This window comes from Erinaceus europaeus, chromosome 2 (assembly GCF_950295315.1).
Source record: "Erinaceus europaeus chromosome 2, mEriEur2.1, whole genome shotgun sequence".
NCBI lineage: Eukaryota > Metazoa > Chordata > Mammalia > Eulipotyphla > Erinaceidae > Erinaceus > Erinaceus europaeus.
In genome coordinates, this window is record NC_080163.1 from 60,318,812 (window position 1) to 60,334,005 (window position 15,194).

Genomic DNA, 15,194 nt, shown 5'->3' on the forward strand with positions numbered 1-15,194 from the left:
CTTACTACGAAGGAAGTCCTGGGACTAAGCATCCAGCACCAGTGGGAGCACCATGAAAAACCCAGGGGAAGCTCCATGGGTGGTGGAGTAATGCTGCTCTCTCTGTCTCTCCTCTCTCTCTGGCATAAGTAAACATTGGCCTAAAAGCAATAGAATCTTGAATGCAAGAGTCCCTGGAACTATAATAAATAAATAAATAAATAAATAAATAAATAAATAAATAAATTTTTTATAATAAAATATACAAGTAAGGAAAGCTTAATAGGAGAGATGCCTGGGACATGGAAAAATGTAGGAACTTCCATGCTTTTGCAGATGCATCTTTTCCCCAACATTTCCATGTGTTCAACAGTCTCGAAGCTCTTTGAATCCCCCCTTTGGAGGCTTTGTTACATAGGCATGATTAATTAAATCATTGACAAGTGGCAACTCAACTCGGTCTCCAGCCCTCTCCCAATCCATGAGTTGGAGTCTTCTTAATTCCCATCACAAAAAAAAAAACACATTTATCACTCTCAATACTCAGGAATTCCAAGGGTGTGGAGAGCTATTAGTCAGAAACTATAGGTAAAGGCCAAACATATGTGAGATTATATACATTTGTAATTAACCACACCTCAGCTTACAACTCCCTAAGAGTAGGGGCTGGGTGGTGTACAGAGAAAGAAGTGCATTTAAAAAAAAATTATTGGAGGGCTAATGAGTTACAGTATAAAACACACTTGTGGGGCAGGGTGGTGGCACACCTGGTTAAGTGCACATGTTACAATGAGCAAGGACCCGGGTTCAAGCCCCCAGTCTCCACCTACAGGGGGAAAGCTTCACAAGTGGTAAAGTAGGGCTGCAGGTGTCTCTCTGTCTCTCTCCCTCTTAATCTCCCCTTCCTCTCCATGTATGGCTGTCTCTATCAAATAAATAAAGATAATTAAAATTTTTAAAAAGCCACACACATCATAGTGTGCCAAGCAATTGGGTTAAGCCCCTGGTCCCAACCCTCAGAGTAGGAAGCTTCCCTCTCTTTCTCCTTCCATCTCTTCTCCCTCTCTCCACCCTCTCCTCTCAATATCTTGGTCTCTAATGAAAAAATAAATTAAATATTAGTAAAAATAAAAAAGCTTTATTTTCTAAGGATATCTGCTACCTTGCTGCAGATTCTCAACTTTAGAAAAATCAATCTCTCTGTAAGTTATATTTAGGTCACTTTAAGGATATAATTCACCTATGTATGGCCCCCATCACTTGTTCTAACTCACAGAAAAAAACCTCAGATCAGGCCCTTTCCAGTCCCTTCTCCCACTTAAACAGATATAGATGAAAGAATATTGAATCAGGATTGAACGGGCAATTCAGTCTAAGCACATCTCTGATGCTAGACTCATGATTTGCAACCTTCCAGCCAAGTGAACATCTCATTGATAATACAATTCTTCTGATAACAAAAATCTACTTCATCCTGAACCATCACAATTTGAAAGCTACTCCTTTTGCTAAATTTAATTTTACCTTTCTACAGCCTACTCTGACTAGTGGAATCTTTTAGATGTCTCACCTTCCTATGGATCTAAATGATTGCCTCCACAAGCTTTTGTGTAAGAAATTTTAAGTGAATTAAACTGTATGTGTGATAGTCAGACATGTATAACAATAATCAAAATGTTTGTGACTGTTTACATCATATGCAAATGTCTTACATATTAGTAAATATTTACATTTATATAATTCACCTGGTAGGGTCACTCACACCCATTGCTTTGCTGTGGGTGTGACCCATGCTCAAGTACCCAGTAACCACTGGGGGCATCTCTATAAAATAAAATAGCTGAGTGGATTTTTCACTGAATTTGGAAGGTACTCGTGAATGGATCTAAAAACAAGAGCTAAGGTGGAGGGTAGATAGCATAATGGTTATACAAACAGATTCTAGTGCCTGAGGTTTCAAAGTCCCAGGTTCAATACCCTGCGTACCACCATAAACCAGAGATGACCAGTGCTCTGGTAAAATTAATTAATTACTGAGAGTCGGGCAGTAGCGCAGAGGTTTAAGTGCACATGGCACAAATCGCAAGGACCAGTGTAAGGATCCTGGTTCAAGCCCCCAGTTCCCCACCTGCAAGGGACTCGCTTCACAGGCGGTGAAGCAAGTCTGCAGGTGTCTTTTTCTCCCCGTCGTCCCCTCCTCTCTCCATTTCTCTCTGTCCTATCCAATAACGACATCAATAAGAATAACAATAACTAAAACAATAAAACAAAGGCAACAAAAGAGAAATAAATAAATATAAAAATTAATTAATTAGTTAATTAATTAATTAAAAACAAGAACTATACATCACATATGAAAGTAACAGTAGGTATGCAGCTATGATGGCAGCATCTCAGTTGGAAGTCAGCAGTATCTCAAAGCAAACCAACTCAGGAACAAAAGGACTATGTCACTGCTGATTGAAGACAATAAGCCTGATGTAGTAAGATACGGTAGACAGAAAAGTAGCCACAGATTTCAAATAAGAATGCCGATTTGAAATCAGAGGCAAACAATCCACATTGCAAGCACTGATTTACAATCAGGTTCTCTTGACGTTGCTTTGTTTGTGGGCAGCTGTATGTAGCATACTCCACTGCAAGTGGCAACTGGGATTTGTTGTGTAAGGATGTTTAATGATTTTCCCTGCAGGTCAGATTTAGCTAGCAAGAGAAAATAGGTGAAAATGCTTCATTAACTCTAACACACCATAAAATGCTGTATCATCATGATTTCCTGAGCTCTCACTGAGTACTTGTCATATATTCATACTTGCTAGAAGTAGAATATATAAAACACTTTTAATACTTTATATTTTAAAAATCCCTGGCAGCAAAAGCTTAATTAATTAATTAATTATTCTTTATCATCACCAGGCTTTACTACTTCAGGCTAACTTTTCCAGATAAAGAGGCAGACAGACAGACGCCTCATCACTGAAGCTTCCTCCCTCCAATGCAGTAGGAACTGAGCTTGGACCTGGGCAGCATGCATGGCAAAGTGGGTGCACTATCCAAGTGAGCTGTTTTCCTGACACTCAAAGATTTCTTTACAAGACTCTAGGTATATGGAAAAATGATGCCATACCAGAACTGCATGAAATTATGTTTCACATAGAGGTAGTGGAAAAAGTCTTAGGATGGGAAAGTTTCCAAAGGCAACAGGCGTAAAAAACAGAGAGTTTTTGCTTTGACTAAAGCAAGTCTACCTTGTTTGTATGAGACGGCAGTGGCATAAAGAAAGCAGGGAGTGGGTTTAAACAGACACAGTTACACATCAAAGGAGTTTAAGAATTATAATATATTTCTATGTACAAATGGGGGAAGAAATAAGTGCCCTCAAGGGCTGGGTGGCAGCATGCCAGGTAGAGTACAAAGGCTACCAAGTGTAAAGACCAAGGTTCAAGCCTCCTTTCCCCTGTCCACACCTGCAGGAGGGAAGATCATGAGCAGTAGAGTAGTGCTCCCCCTCCAGTGTCAATCTCTCTCTCTCCCTCTCCCTCTTCCTGTCCCCTTCTCTCTCCCCCTCACACTTTATCAAAACTGGGTGAAAAAAAAAGACCACTGACAATGGTGAAGCTATGCAGACACTAAGCCCCAGTGATAACGCTGGTGAAAGGAAGGAAGGAAGGAAGGAAGGAAGGAAGGAAGGAAGGAAGGAAGGAAAAAAAGAAAGAACTAGTGAGCAAGATGAGTGGATGTCCTCAAAGGCACATCCTCTCCCAAATTAGCAGTTGATTTTTAAACCAATAACAATAGGAAATTCAATAAGAAGAAAATACTAGCCAGTTTTCCAAGAAACTAGACAAAGTTTCTTTCATTTCGAATTACACACTAATACAAATTAACACTAAGCTGTCTTGTGTCCATGAAAAAGGTTGAGCTACTCATCTCAGTTGCCAAGTCCTTTGACAATCTGTTGAGATAGGAGTAGTGATTAGGGGCATGATTTCTGAGGTCAGACTTCCTGGGTCCAAATCCTGGCTCTGTCAAGGAGCAACCTTAGGTACATACTTAATTAATTAAAAACTCCATTTCCTCATCCCTTATGGGGGTCCTGGAGAAGAAAAAGCAAATAATTAAATGTAGTATTCCTAGAATAGCATCTGACAAATTCTGGTGCTTATTAGTCTCCTGTTCACAGGCCTGATATCCAGGCAGTATCTAACAGAAGAGGTTAAATTAAAATTGCCTGCCTCATTCTATTTGGATTCACAGTTTTATGTTTACCTTTTATTTGTTTTGATTTTTTTATTTTTCTTCTTTTGTTTTCTCTAGTAAAAGCAAGAAGTTCTACTTTCTTCTACTAAGGAACCATGAACATATCTGCTCAGTGATTGTAAGTCACATGAAAAAGATAAGTGTGAACAGATGTTTCTGAAAAAAGAAAAAATAAGAATCTGTGCTCTATACGTGGTGCCACCCGCCCCCCCCCCCCCAGCAGCCACCTCCAAAGCCAACTGGCAGCCTGCTACAGCTGTCACCTGCCAGGGGGCTTAGACCCAGGTGGCTTTCACTTTCTATTTTCCATCCCAACCCATGAACTTGCCAACCTTCTATGAAATCCGAAGAGGTGTAAGGACGGTGATGGGGGCTGCTCTCCTCCGGGCTGTTCAAGGTCTCCAGAGCAGATTCAATGGCTTCCACCAGTTCATCCCGCTTATCTTTCCTCACTGGCTTTTCCTCGGGGTGGCGAGTCAGGCCAGTCTCTAATTGGTACACTTTCTGCAGGGTGAAACTGTCGAAAGGCACGGCTGCATACTCAGTGGCCAGCTTGACACCGGCATGCACCTCCGCCCTCTCCACCTGGGAGTGCAAGAAGGCCAGCAGGTCGGCCTGGGTCTTCTCCGGGGGGCCTGGATCCAGGCCCGCAGGGTCACTGGCCTGTTGCTGCGCATTCTTGAGTTGCGTGCTCCTCTCCTGCAGCTCCTCTTTGAGCTGCGAGATCTGCCGCTTGAGGCTGCTGATATAGTTGCGGTGCTGCTCTTCCCACTCCTGCAGGACAGCCTGGTACCCTTCTTTCCCTGTGGGGCCATTGGCCCAGGGAAGTCCCAGCTGCTCCTCGTTGCCTTTTGGGGTGCAGGCCAGCAAGTAGAGGACGGAGATGACACAGCAAAGGAGAACGAGCAGCACTGCCACCCTCGAGACCCACGACAGCAGTCCCCGGCGAATCATCCTCACTCAGCAATCAGCTGCAAATCCAGAACTGGCCACATACCCGAATGCTAGTGGCCCACAGAAGGGCATCCCTAGATTAGGCCACAGGATAGATGTGTCTGGGGTTCCCTGAGTTGTTCTCATCCATTGCTTTCTACAATGCTTTTTGTCCCTTGGGGTCCACCGCAACGTGGAACAGTTTTCCTGTTTCCAAAGGCTGATCTTCCAGGCAAAAGCAATGAGTCAGGTGAAACCTCCAAGTTTTCACATTTCTTCCCATCATAGCCTTGCAGATGTGTAGCAAGCAGCAAGAGGGGACCTGAGGAGAGACTAAATGTCAGTAAGACTTACCCAAGATTATCCCAACACCCTGATTGATGTGTGAGTATAGGCCATCTGTATTCAGTAGATCCTCTGTGAGGTTTATGGGAAATGCTTGTGGCAGATGAGTATGTATTTGTAAACCAGGATGTTGACATGGATTTTCAGTGTGACTCACATAAAGGACCAAAGAGGCAGAATAAATAAATAAACAAACAAATAAATAAATGATAGGAAGAGAGTACGGGAAAGGTGAGCAAGATTTCTGTCTGGGTGTGTGCGTGCGTGTGTGTGTGTGTGTGTGTGTGTGTGTGTGTGTTCTATATTCTCCACAATGACACACATTATTCTTATGGCTAAAAGTGAAAAATCAGGGTCAGAGAGATATCTTATTGGGCTGGATACATGATTTGTCATGTGTGAGGTCCAGGGTCAGACCCTGGTCTCAGAGTGCCACAGCATCAGAGGAAGCTCTGGTGGTATAGTGCCTCTTCTCTCTCACTCTCTCTCTCTCTCTCTGTCTCTAAGAGAGAGTGCTAAGAGACAGCTTACAGCTTACCCCATAGAGTGCATACTTTACTATGTGCAAGGACCTGGGTTTGAGCCCCAGCCACCATATGGGAGCACCAGGTGAAGGGGGAGCATCATGAGTGGTGGAGCAATGCTATGTTTTCCTTCTCTCACTCTCTCTCCTTCGTCTCTCACCCTCAATCTGAGAACAAAACAAAAAATTCCAGCAGGAGTAGCAGAATAGTGCAGACATGAAGCTCCAACAAAAGCTCTAGGGAGGGATGGAGTGAAAGAGAGAGAGAGAATGAGATTGAAATTTCAGGCAGGAACTTCCCCAGCCAGGGCCTACCCAGTACTGGTGGATGCTGACAATGAGATCTACGTGCAATCACCTGTATACATTCATTCAGGGCAGGGCTGAAAGCTGGTTCAAACACTCTTCAAGATTTCCACAGAGGTTCAAATTGGCTCATAATAAATGTGGATTAAAACTTACTCAGGGAGGGATCAGGGGATAATTGTTCCAGCAAATTCTCTGACTTTACTTGGAGACAGAAACTAATGAGTTTACCATCGAAAGAGATGGGGCTGGGAGAAAAACAAGAGACCAGAAATACTGTCCCGTCAGGACTTAGAGCCTAGACATGGCTTTGCTCCAGCTTCTGGAAGAATTCTGGAATCAAGACTGCTCATCAGGAAATAGCTACATAATCCATCTAATGAGCCTTTCAGTCAGAGACATGATTTGTGCCTCAACTCCACATCCCTTGCAAGGAATAAGGATCCAAACCCTCACTTTCCGGGGGGTGGGGGTGGAGATGGTCCCTTCTCCCCTTCTTTCTACGCATCATGGACATTCCTAAAGTAAGTTCCTTTTTTCTGTATAATTCTTTTAATTCCCTTTCCTCCTCTCACTCTCCCTAAGTAAACCAGAGCAAATAAAAGAAAGATCAAAGGAAAACAGATTAAATGTATTTTGTTGTTCAGGAAGATTTTTAGAAAATGTTCCTAGATACAACTTAAGAAATAAGGACAGAAAGGAAAAACATAATATGAGACTTGGGCTGGGTTTGCTGTATTGCAGCAAAGCAAAGGATTCTTGGGAAGAGGGAAAGGAAAGCGGTAGAGAAGGTGTGGGGGTCCTGGTACATTAAGGTAGGAACAGACCTAGGTTTGATGACAGTGTTCTGCAGACACCTATCACAGGGAGATGAGGAATTATACTCATATGTCAACTACTGTACTATAAACCATTAAGCCCCCAATGTAATGATTAAAAATGCTTTAATGTTCCCAATGTATCATCTTCTGTCACTTCTCTTATAAACAAGCTACCATGTACTAGTCATTTCATAAAAATTTGAAATGCCTCATGATTCTTATGGTAATTAAATTACTCTTTACAGAGTCTTTATTGCACCCCAAAATCCAAGTTCTGGGTTAATAATCATCCCATTCTCTTATGGTCTGCCTCACTTACTAAGACTGGAAGGAGTCTAGTCATTTAGCAATTTTAAAACTCCTGGCAGGAGAGAGAACTTCCTTCTGTCATTTTTGCTGAAAATAAAGTAAATCATGGCAGGTTCACCACTATCTGAATACTCACCTACCTCATAGTATAGCCACAGGGTAATGCTCTTCTAATACCCAGGAGATTCACCCATTACAAATATCATTATCTTACTATAAATGCAACTGATATTTCCCTAAAATTCAACATGTAACAATCTCTTCAATATTTCAAAGAAGACTTCAACATCCCACTCTCTGAACTTGACAGATCATCCAGGCGGAAAATCAATAAATACATGAGGGAGCTAAATGAGGAGATAGATAAACTAGAACTATTGGACATTTTCAGAGTCATTCATCCCAAGAAACTGGAATACACATTTTTTCTCTAGTCCACATGGAACATTCTCAAGGATAGACGATATGATAGGCCACAAAGACAGCATCAGTAAATTCAAGAGCACTGAAATCATCCCAAGCATCTTCTCAGACAACAGTGGAATTAAACTAACACTTAACAATCAACAAACGTAAAAAAAAAGTAAGGGTCCCAAAATGTGGAAGCTCAACAGTACACTCCTCAACAACTACTGGGTCCAAGAGGAAATAAAGAAAGAAATAAAAATGTTTCAAGAGTTCAATGAAAATGAAGACATAAACTATCAAAATATTTGGGACACAACTAAGGCAGTACTGAGAGGGAAGTTCATAGCCATACAAGCACACATTAGGAAACAAGCAAAAGCACAAATAAACAGCCTGACTGCACATCTTAAAGACATAGAAGAAGAAGAACAAAGGAACCCTAAAGCAAGCAGAAGGACAGAAATAACTAAAGTTAGGGCAGAAATCAATAACATTGAGAATAAGAAAACCATACAAAAGGTCAACGAAAGTAAATGTTGGTTCTTCGAAAGAGTGAACAAAATCGACAAACCTTTCGCCAGACTCACAAAACAAAAAAGGGAGAAGACACAAATAAATCGGGTCATAAATGAAAGAGGAGTTATCACAACGGACACTGCAGAAATTCAACATATCATGTGAGGCTTCTATGAACAACTATATGCCACCAAGCTAGAGAACCTAGAAGAAATGGACGATTTCCAAGATACCTACGAACTTCCAAAAGTAAGTAAAGAGGAACTAGATAACATAAACTGGCCCATCACAGCTAATGAAACTGACAACAGTTATCAAAAACCTTCCCCAAAGTAAAAGTCCTGGACCAGATGGTTTTACAAATGAATTCTACAAAACCTTCAAGGAAGAATTAATACCTCTACTTTTAAAAGTCTTGCAGAAGATTGAAGACATTTCCTTTCCAGCTTCTATGAAGCCAATATTACTCTGATACCAAAAGCACACAGGGATACAACCAAAAAAAAAAAAAAACTACAGACCAATATCTCTGACGAACTAAAGTATTGAACGAAATTCTAGACAACCGGATACAGCAGTATATTAAAAAGATTGTTCATCATGACCAAGTGGGGTTTATCCCAGGGATGCAAGGTTGGCTTAATATATGTAAATGAATCAATGTGATCCACCATATCGATAAAAGCAAACCAAAAACCACATAGTCATATAATTAGATGCAGAGAAAGCCTTTGACCAAATACAACATCCCTTTATGATCAAAACACTACAAAAAATGGGAATAGATGGAAAGTTCCTCAAGATAGTGGAGTATATATATATATAGCAGACCTAAGCCAACAGCATACTCAATGGTGAAAAACTGGAAGCATATCCCCTCAGATCAGGTACTAAACAGGACTGCCCACTATCACCATTACTATTCAACATAGTGTTGGAAGTTCTTGACATAGCAATGAGGCAGGAGCAAGGAATTAAAGGGATACAGATCTGATGAGAAGTCAAATTCTCCCTATTTGCAGAAAACATGATAGTATACATAGAAAAACCTAAGGAATCCAGCAAGAAGCTTTTGGAAATCATCAGGCAATACAGTGTGGTGTCAGGCTATAAAATTAACACTCAAAATCAGTGGCATTCCTCTATGTAAACACTAAGTTAGAAGAAATTGAAATCCAGTAAATTCCTTTTACTATAGCAACAAATACAATAAAATATCTAGGAATAAACCTAACCAAAGAAGTGAAAGACTTGTATACTGAAAATTATCAGTCACTACTCAAGGAAATAGGAAAAGACACACAAGAAGTGGAAAGATATTCCATGTTCACGAGTTGGAAGAATTAACATCATCAAAATGAATATACTACCCAGAGCCATATATAAATTTAATGCTATCCCCCTCCAGATCCCAAACACATGTTTTAGGATAATAGAACAAATGCTACAAATGTTTATATGGAACCAGAAAAGACCTAGAATAGCCAAAACAATCTTGAGAAGAGGGAACAGAACTGGAGTTATCACACTCTCAGATCTCAAATTGGAATAGAATTGAGAGCCCAGAAGTAGGCCTCCACACTATTAAATGGGGAAAGCAGAGTCTCTTCAACAAGTGGTGTTGGAAAAAATGGGCTGAAACATGCAGAAGAACGAAACTGAACCACTATATTTCACCAAATACAAAAGTAAATTTCAAGTGGATCAAGACTTGTCTGTCAGACCAGAAACTATCAGATACTTAGAGGAAAATATTGGCAGAACAATTTTCCACATAAATTTTAAAGACATCTCCAATGAAACGAAAATTACGAGGAAGACTAAGGCAAGCATAAACCTATGGGACTACATCAAGTTAAAAAGCTTCTGCACAGCAAAAGAAACCACTACACAAACCAAGAGATCCTCCAGAAAATGGGAAAATATCTTTACATTCCATACATCAGACAAGAGGCTAATAACCAAAATATATAAAGAGCTTGCCAAACTCATCAACAAGAAAACAACCCCATCCAAAAATGGGGAGAGGACATGGACAGAATATTCACCACAGAAGAGATCCAAAAGGCTGAGAAACACATGAAAAAGTGCTCCAAGTCTTTGATTGTCAGAGAAATGTAAATCAAGACAACAAGGAGATACCACTTCACTCCTGTGAAAATGTCATACATCAGAAAAAGTAACAGCAGCAAATGCTGGAGAGGGTGTGGGGTCAAAGGAGCCTTCCTGCACTGCTGGTGGGAATGTTAATTGGTCCAAACTCTGTGGAGAACAGTCTGGAGAACTCTCAGAAGCCTAGGAATGGACCTACCCTATGATCCGGCAATTTCTCTTGGGGAGATATCCTAAGGAACCCAACACACCCATCCAAAAAGATCTGTGTACACCTATGTTCTTAGCAGCACAATTTGTAACAGCCAAAACCTGGAAGCAGCCCTGATGTCCAACATCAGATGAGTGGCTGAGCAAGTTGTGGTATATATACACAATGGAATACTACTCAGCTGTAAAAAATGGTGACTACAACGTTTTCAGCTGATCTTGGATGGACTTTGAAAAATTCATGTTAAGTGAAAGAAGTCAGAAACAGAAGGATGAATATGGGATGATCACACTCTCAGGTAGAAGTTGAAAAACAAGATCAGAAGAGAAAACACAAGTAGAACCTGAACTGGAATTGGTGTATTGCACCAAAGTAAAAGACTCTGTTGTTGATAGGAAGGAGAATACAGATCCAAAAAAGATAACAGGGGACCTAGTGGGGGTTGTATTGTTATATGGAAAACTGGGAAATGTTATGCATGAACAAACAATTGTATTTACTGTCGAATATAAAACATTAATTCCCAATAAAGAAATTTAAAAAAATAAAGTACATGTTTTGCCCTGGAAACTCTGCCTGTCTGATGAAAATCTTGGGATTTGTATAACTATTATAATTCTGTGATTAAAAACATTCTCAGCTTTGGTATTCAGGTACCTTGCTGCTTTTAATAAAATCTCTCAAATGAACTCATTATATCCAAGTATTAAATTACCAATGAAGACATGTTACCACATTATTCTGCCACTTTAAGGGCTTTTTATTTTAAATGGGCTGTCATTAGAGAAAATAAGCAAAGCAGAAAAAAAAAAAAAAAGAATACTCAACACAGAAACTTAAAGTATGTAATCTGCCTAGCATATTTTCAATAGAGTAATTGCTACATTTGCATAATAAATTGAAAATCGTGTTGGTTAATGAAAGCAATGTATTAAGATGATGGCTAAAGAAATACTAAACTGCATAATAACCATTGGGCTTTGTTCCACAGATCTTTAAGATGTAGTATGGCTTTTGAAATTGACTAGTATAAATTTTAAGGTTGTTCGCGATTCTAATCTTCATATAAATAAGCTGGGGGAAAAACAAATCTTAAGAAGGATTGTATTTTTAAAAAGAAATAAACAAAAAAAACCATAAAGACCTCCAAAGACACATTGTCTAATTTCTCCCTTCAAATGTCAGAAGCAGATAATGTGTATCAGAAGAAACAGGTTTTTTTTTTTTTAAAGATTTCATTTATTAATGAGAGAGACAGAAGGAGAAAGAAAGAACCAGCCATCACTCTGGTACATGTGCTGATGGTAACTGAACTCAGGACCTCACGCTTGAGAGTCCAATGCTTTATACACTGCGACACCTCCCGAACCACGAAACAGGTTTTTTTCCCCCCTATGGATTCTAACAATGTCACCTGTGATCCAAATAGTAACAAGTGACTAAGCTGGAGAGGCAAGGAGTACCTATCTGCTTGTTGAAGTCAGGAGACTCAACTTTCAGATTCTAGCACCTAAGGAGCCTTTGGCTTTTTCATTTGTCAGCAGAAAACATCATTTTAAAGAGCACATGTTATTTTTACCTGCTCCACCACCTACTACTTCCTGTAGGAAAAGGACAACTCGACAGCAGGTACTGGACCCAAACACACAGCAATGCCACCTGGGTAGTTTGTGACCTCTGCTTCTGTCTGCACAGGTGCTGGCAGAAATGGAGAGTGAACATTTACAATGTATTTACAGACTTGCAGATGGAAAGCACCATATAATTACCAAGTGCTAATACAAGTTGGAGATGAAAGGAAAATACACCTTTCAATGATCACAGCAGCATGGTGCTATCAAAAAGTGAAAGATACTTAGAGAAGGAATCCAGACTAACTCAGTCTCTGGGAGTGACAGCTGGGGACTGGAAAGGAGTGAAAAGCAAGAAGGCTCTCTCCAGAAGCAGTCTGAGCACATGCAGGAGGAGAGAGATGGAGTCTTTTTTTTTTTTTTTTTTTTTAAATTACAGAAAATCCTCTGTGAGGCCCAGGAGGTGACACACTTGGTAGGGCACACATGTTATGATGTTTGAGGACACAGGTTCAAGCCATGCTCCCCACTTACATTAGAGAAGTTTCATGAATAGTGGAACAGTACTACAGATGTCTCTTTCTCTCCCCTCCCACTCTATTTCTCGCTATCTCTATCAAAAAGGAGGAGGAGGAGGAGAAGGTGAAGAAGACAGAAAGAAAATGAGAAGAAAGGAAGAGAGAGAAGGAAGGAGGGAGAAAGGGAAGGAAAGTGGAAAATGGCCACAGGGAGTCCTGAATTAGGCATACAAGCATCAATCTCCAGAGATAACTCTGGCGATGAAAGAAAGTCACTAAAGAGGGGGAAAAAATCCTCTCTGTGTATACAATATTTAACACTTTGGTTTTTACAAGTCCATTCATCTATATGCTTTCCCTCAATAATGCCCTGTGCTGGGCACATCCCTAATGATACTCCTGTATCTGACTTTGTCTAAAACACTGGGCTTACTGATTAGACCAAAAGAAGCATATAAGCAGGGGCCCTGCTGCCACTCTGATAATTAGTGGGCAACAGAACCTAGTGAAAAAGTCTTTCTTATAGACCACGGTGCTGCTGGTATCAGGGCTTGGTGGTGGATTACCTAGGAGAGGACACAGTTCACCATGCACAGAGACCCAGGTTCCCAGTCCCCAAGTGCAAAGGGGAAGCTTCACGAGTGACAGGGCAATGCTGCAGATGTCTCCCCTTCTTTCTGTCTTTCACCACATATCAAAAAAAATGGCCACCAAGAATGCTGGAGCTGTGCAGGCACTGAGCCCAAATGATACCCCTGGCAACAAAAACAAACAAACAAACAAAAAACCTTTCAAAAACACCTTGGAGGGGGCCGTATGGTCACGCAGATGTTACCATGTGCAAAGACCCAGTTCGAGCCCCCACTCTTCACTTCCAGGAAGGAAGTTTCACAAGCAGTAACACAGGTCTGCAGGTGGCTGTCTTTCTCCCTCTCAAACTCTCCCACCCCCTCAAGTTCTCTCTGTCCTATAAAAAAAGGTCGCTGGGAGTAGTGGACTTATCATGCAGGCAGGCACCAAGCCCTAGTGATAACCCTGGTGGAAGTTAAAAAAACAAAGCAAAAAAGGAAAAAAACAAAAACAAAAAACCTTAAGAGTACCCACAAGTCTCCAAGCATGCCTAATGCTACCTAATTACAGAAGAAATGTATTCTCAGTGCAGGCTGGAGTCCCATCACACTTGGACCAGAACAACCAGAGAAGCTTTGTTCCTGGGGTAGATGGAGGGTATATAAAGTTACAGCACTTTCTGAGCATTTAAGGCAGGGACTATGAAAAATACAATGGTCCTGGACTGAGGGATCTGGTGATGGAGTAGGTTTCTTGGATGCCAGTTACAAGTTGTGTGACCATCTGAGATCCTGTCCTGACCAGGAAGCATGCTAGGCATCCCTCAGATCTTCAAGAAGCACAGCAATGAGTCAACCACAGATCAGAATCACAGCCCACTCTAGCTAAGATTTTGGTGCTCTCCATCCTTATAAACAGAATTACTGAGTACCTGTTAAGTTCAATGAGCTATAAGAGTGGTTACAGGAAAGGTCAGAAGCTAAGCCAGCACAATTCCAACATCAGTAAATTTTAGAAGCTTGTAAAGGATTAAGATATTCCAGTGGAGAAGCAATTACAGAAGCCAGACCTTCCACCTTCTCACCCCATATGATCCTGAGTCCATACTCGCAGAGGGATAAAGAATAGGAAAACTGGGTGGATGGGCAATAGTGCAGCAGGTTAAGTGCACATGGTGCAAAGCACAAGGACTAGCATATAGATCCTGGTTCGAGCCACAGGCTCCCCAACTGCAGGGGGGTTGCTTCACAGTGGTGAAGCAAGTCTGCAAGTGTCTATCTTTCTCTCTCCCTCTCTGTCTTCCCTTCCTCTCTCCATTTCTCTCTGTTCTATCTAGCATTCATTCTGAGTTTGCCTGGTCATGAAATTGCCCAGCACTTCAGAAGTGACACTATGCTTCTCTATAATTTCTTTACCTCCCCATCTAAATATCTAAATGCAAAAAGATGTGCATTTTCTTGTCTTTTCCTTCTTCCTGTCCCCTCTTCCTCTTCTTTCTTCCTTGATTTCCATTTGCATATCCTGATGGGTTATGCAAACACACACTTTACCCAAAAGCAATGACCATCCTGGTTGTGCCTGATGCAAGCCATACCCCAGGGTTGCAGCAGGGGCCAGTACAGACACCTGTATAACACTTGGTGCTTTTGAGCAGAGACAGGGATGATAGATCCAAATATGAGGCTTAAGACTAAGGACCAGGCAGTAGCACACCATGTAGAATGCACAGGAACACACATGTTGCAATAAGCAAGAACCTGGCTTCAAGTCTCTGGCCCTTACCTACAGGGGGGAGCTTCACAAAGCTTCACA

General features: G+C 41.1%; 1 protein-coding gene across 1 annotated transcript in view; it reads right to left on the bottom strand.

Annotated features, from left to right (window-relative positions):
- CSGALNACT1 (chondroitin sulfate N-acetylgalactosaminyltransferase 1) overlaps positions 1-13,573 on the bottom strand; it is a 108,582-nt gene extending 95,009 nt beyond the window's left edge. Inside the window, exons 1-2 of the mRNA XM_060171495.1 lie at positions 13,379-13,573; positions 4,572-5,494 (exon numbers count right to left, since the gene is read on the bottom strand). Coding sequence (XP_060027478.1) covers positions 4,572-5,193 — 622 coding nt within the window. The 5' untranslated portion in view covers positions 5,194-5,494; positions 13,379-13,573. The remainder of the gene's footprint in view (positions 1-4,571; positions 5,495-13,378) is intronic.
- Positions 13,574-15,194: the final 1,621 nt, after the last annotated feature.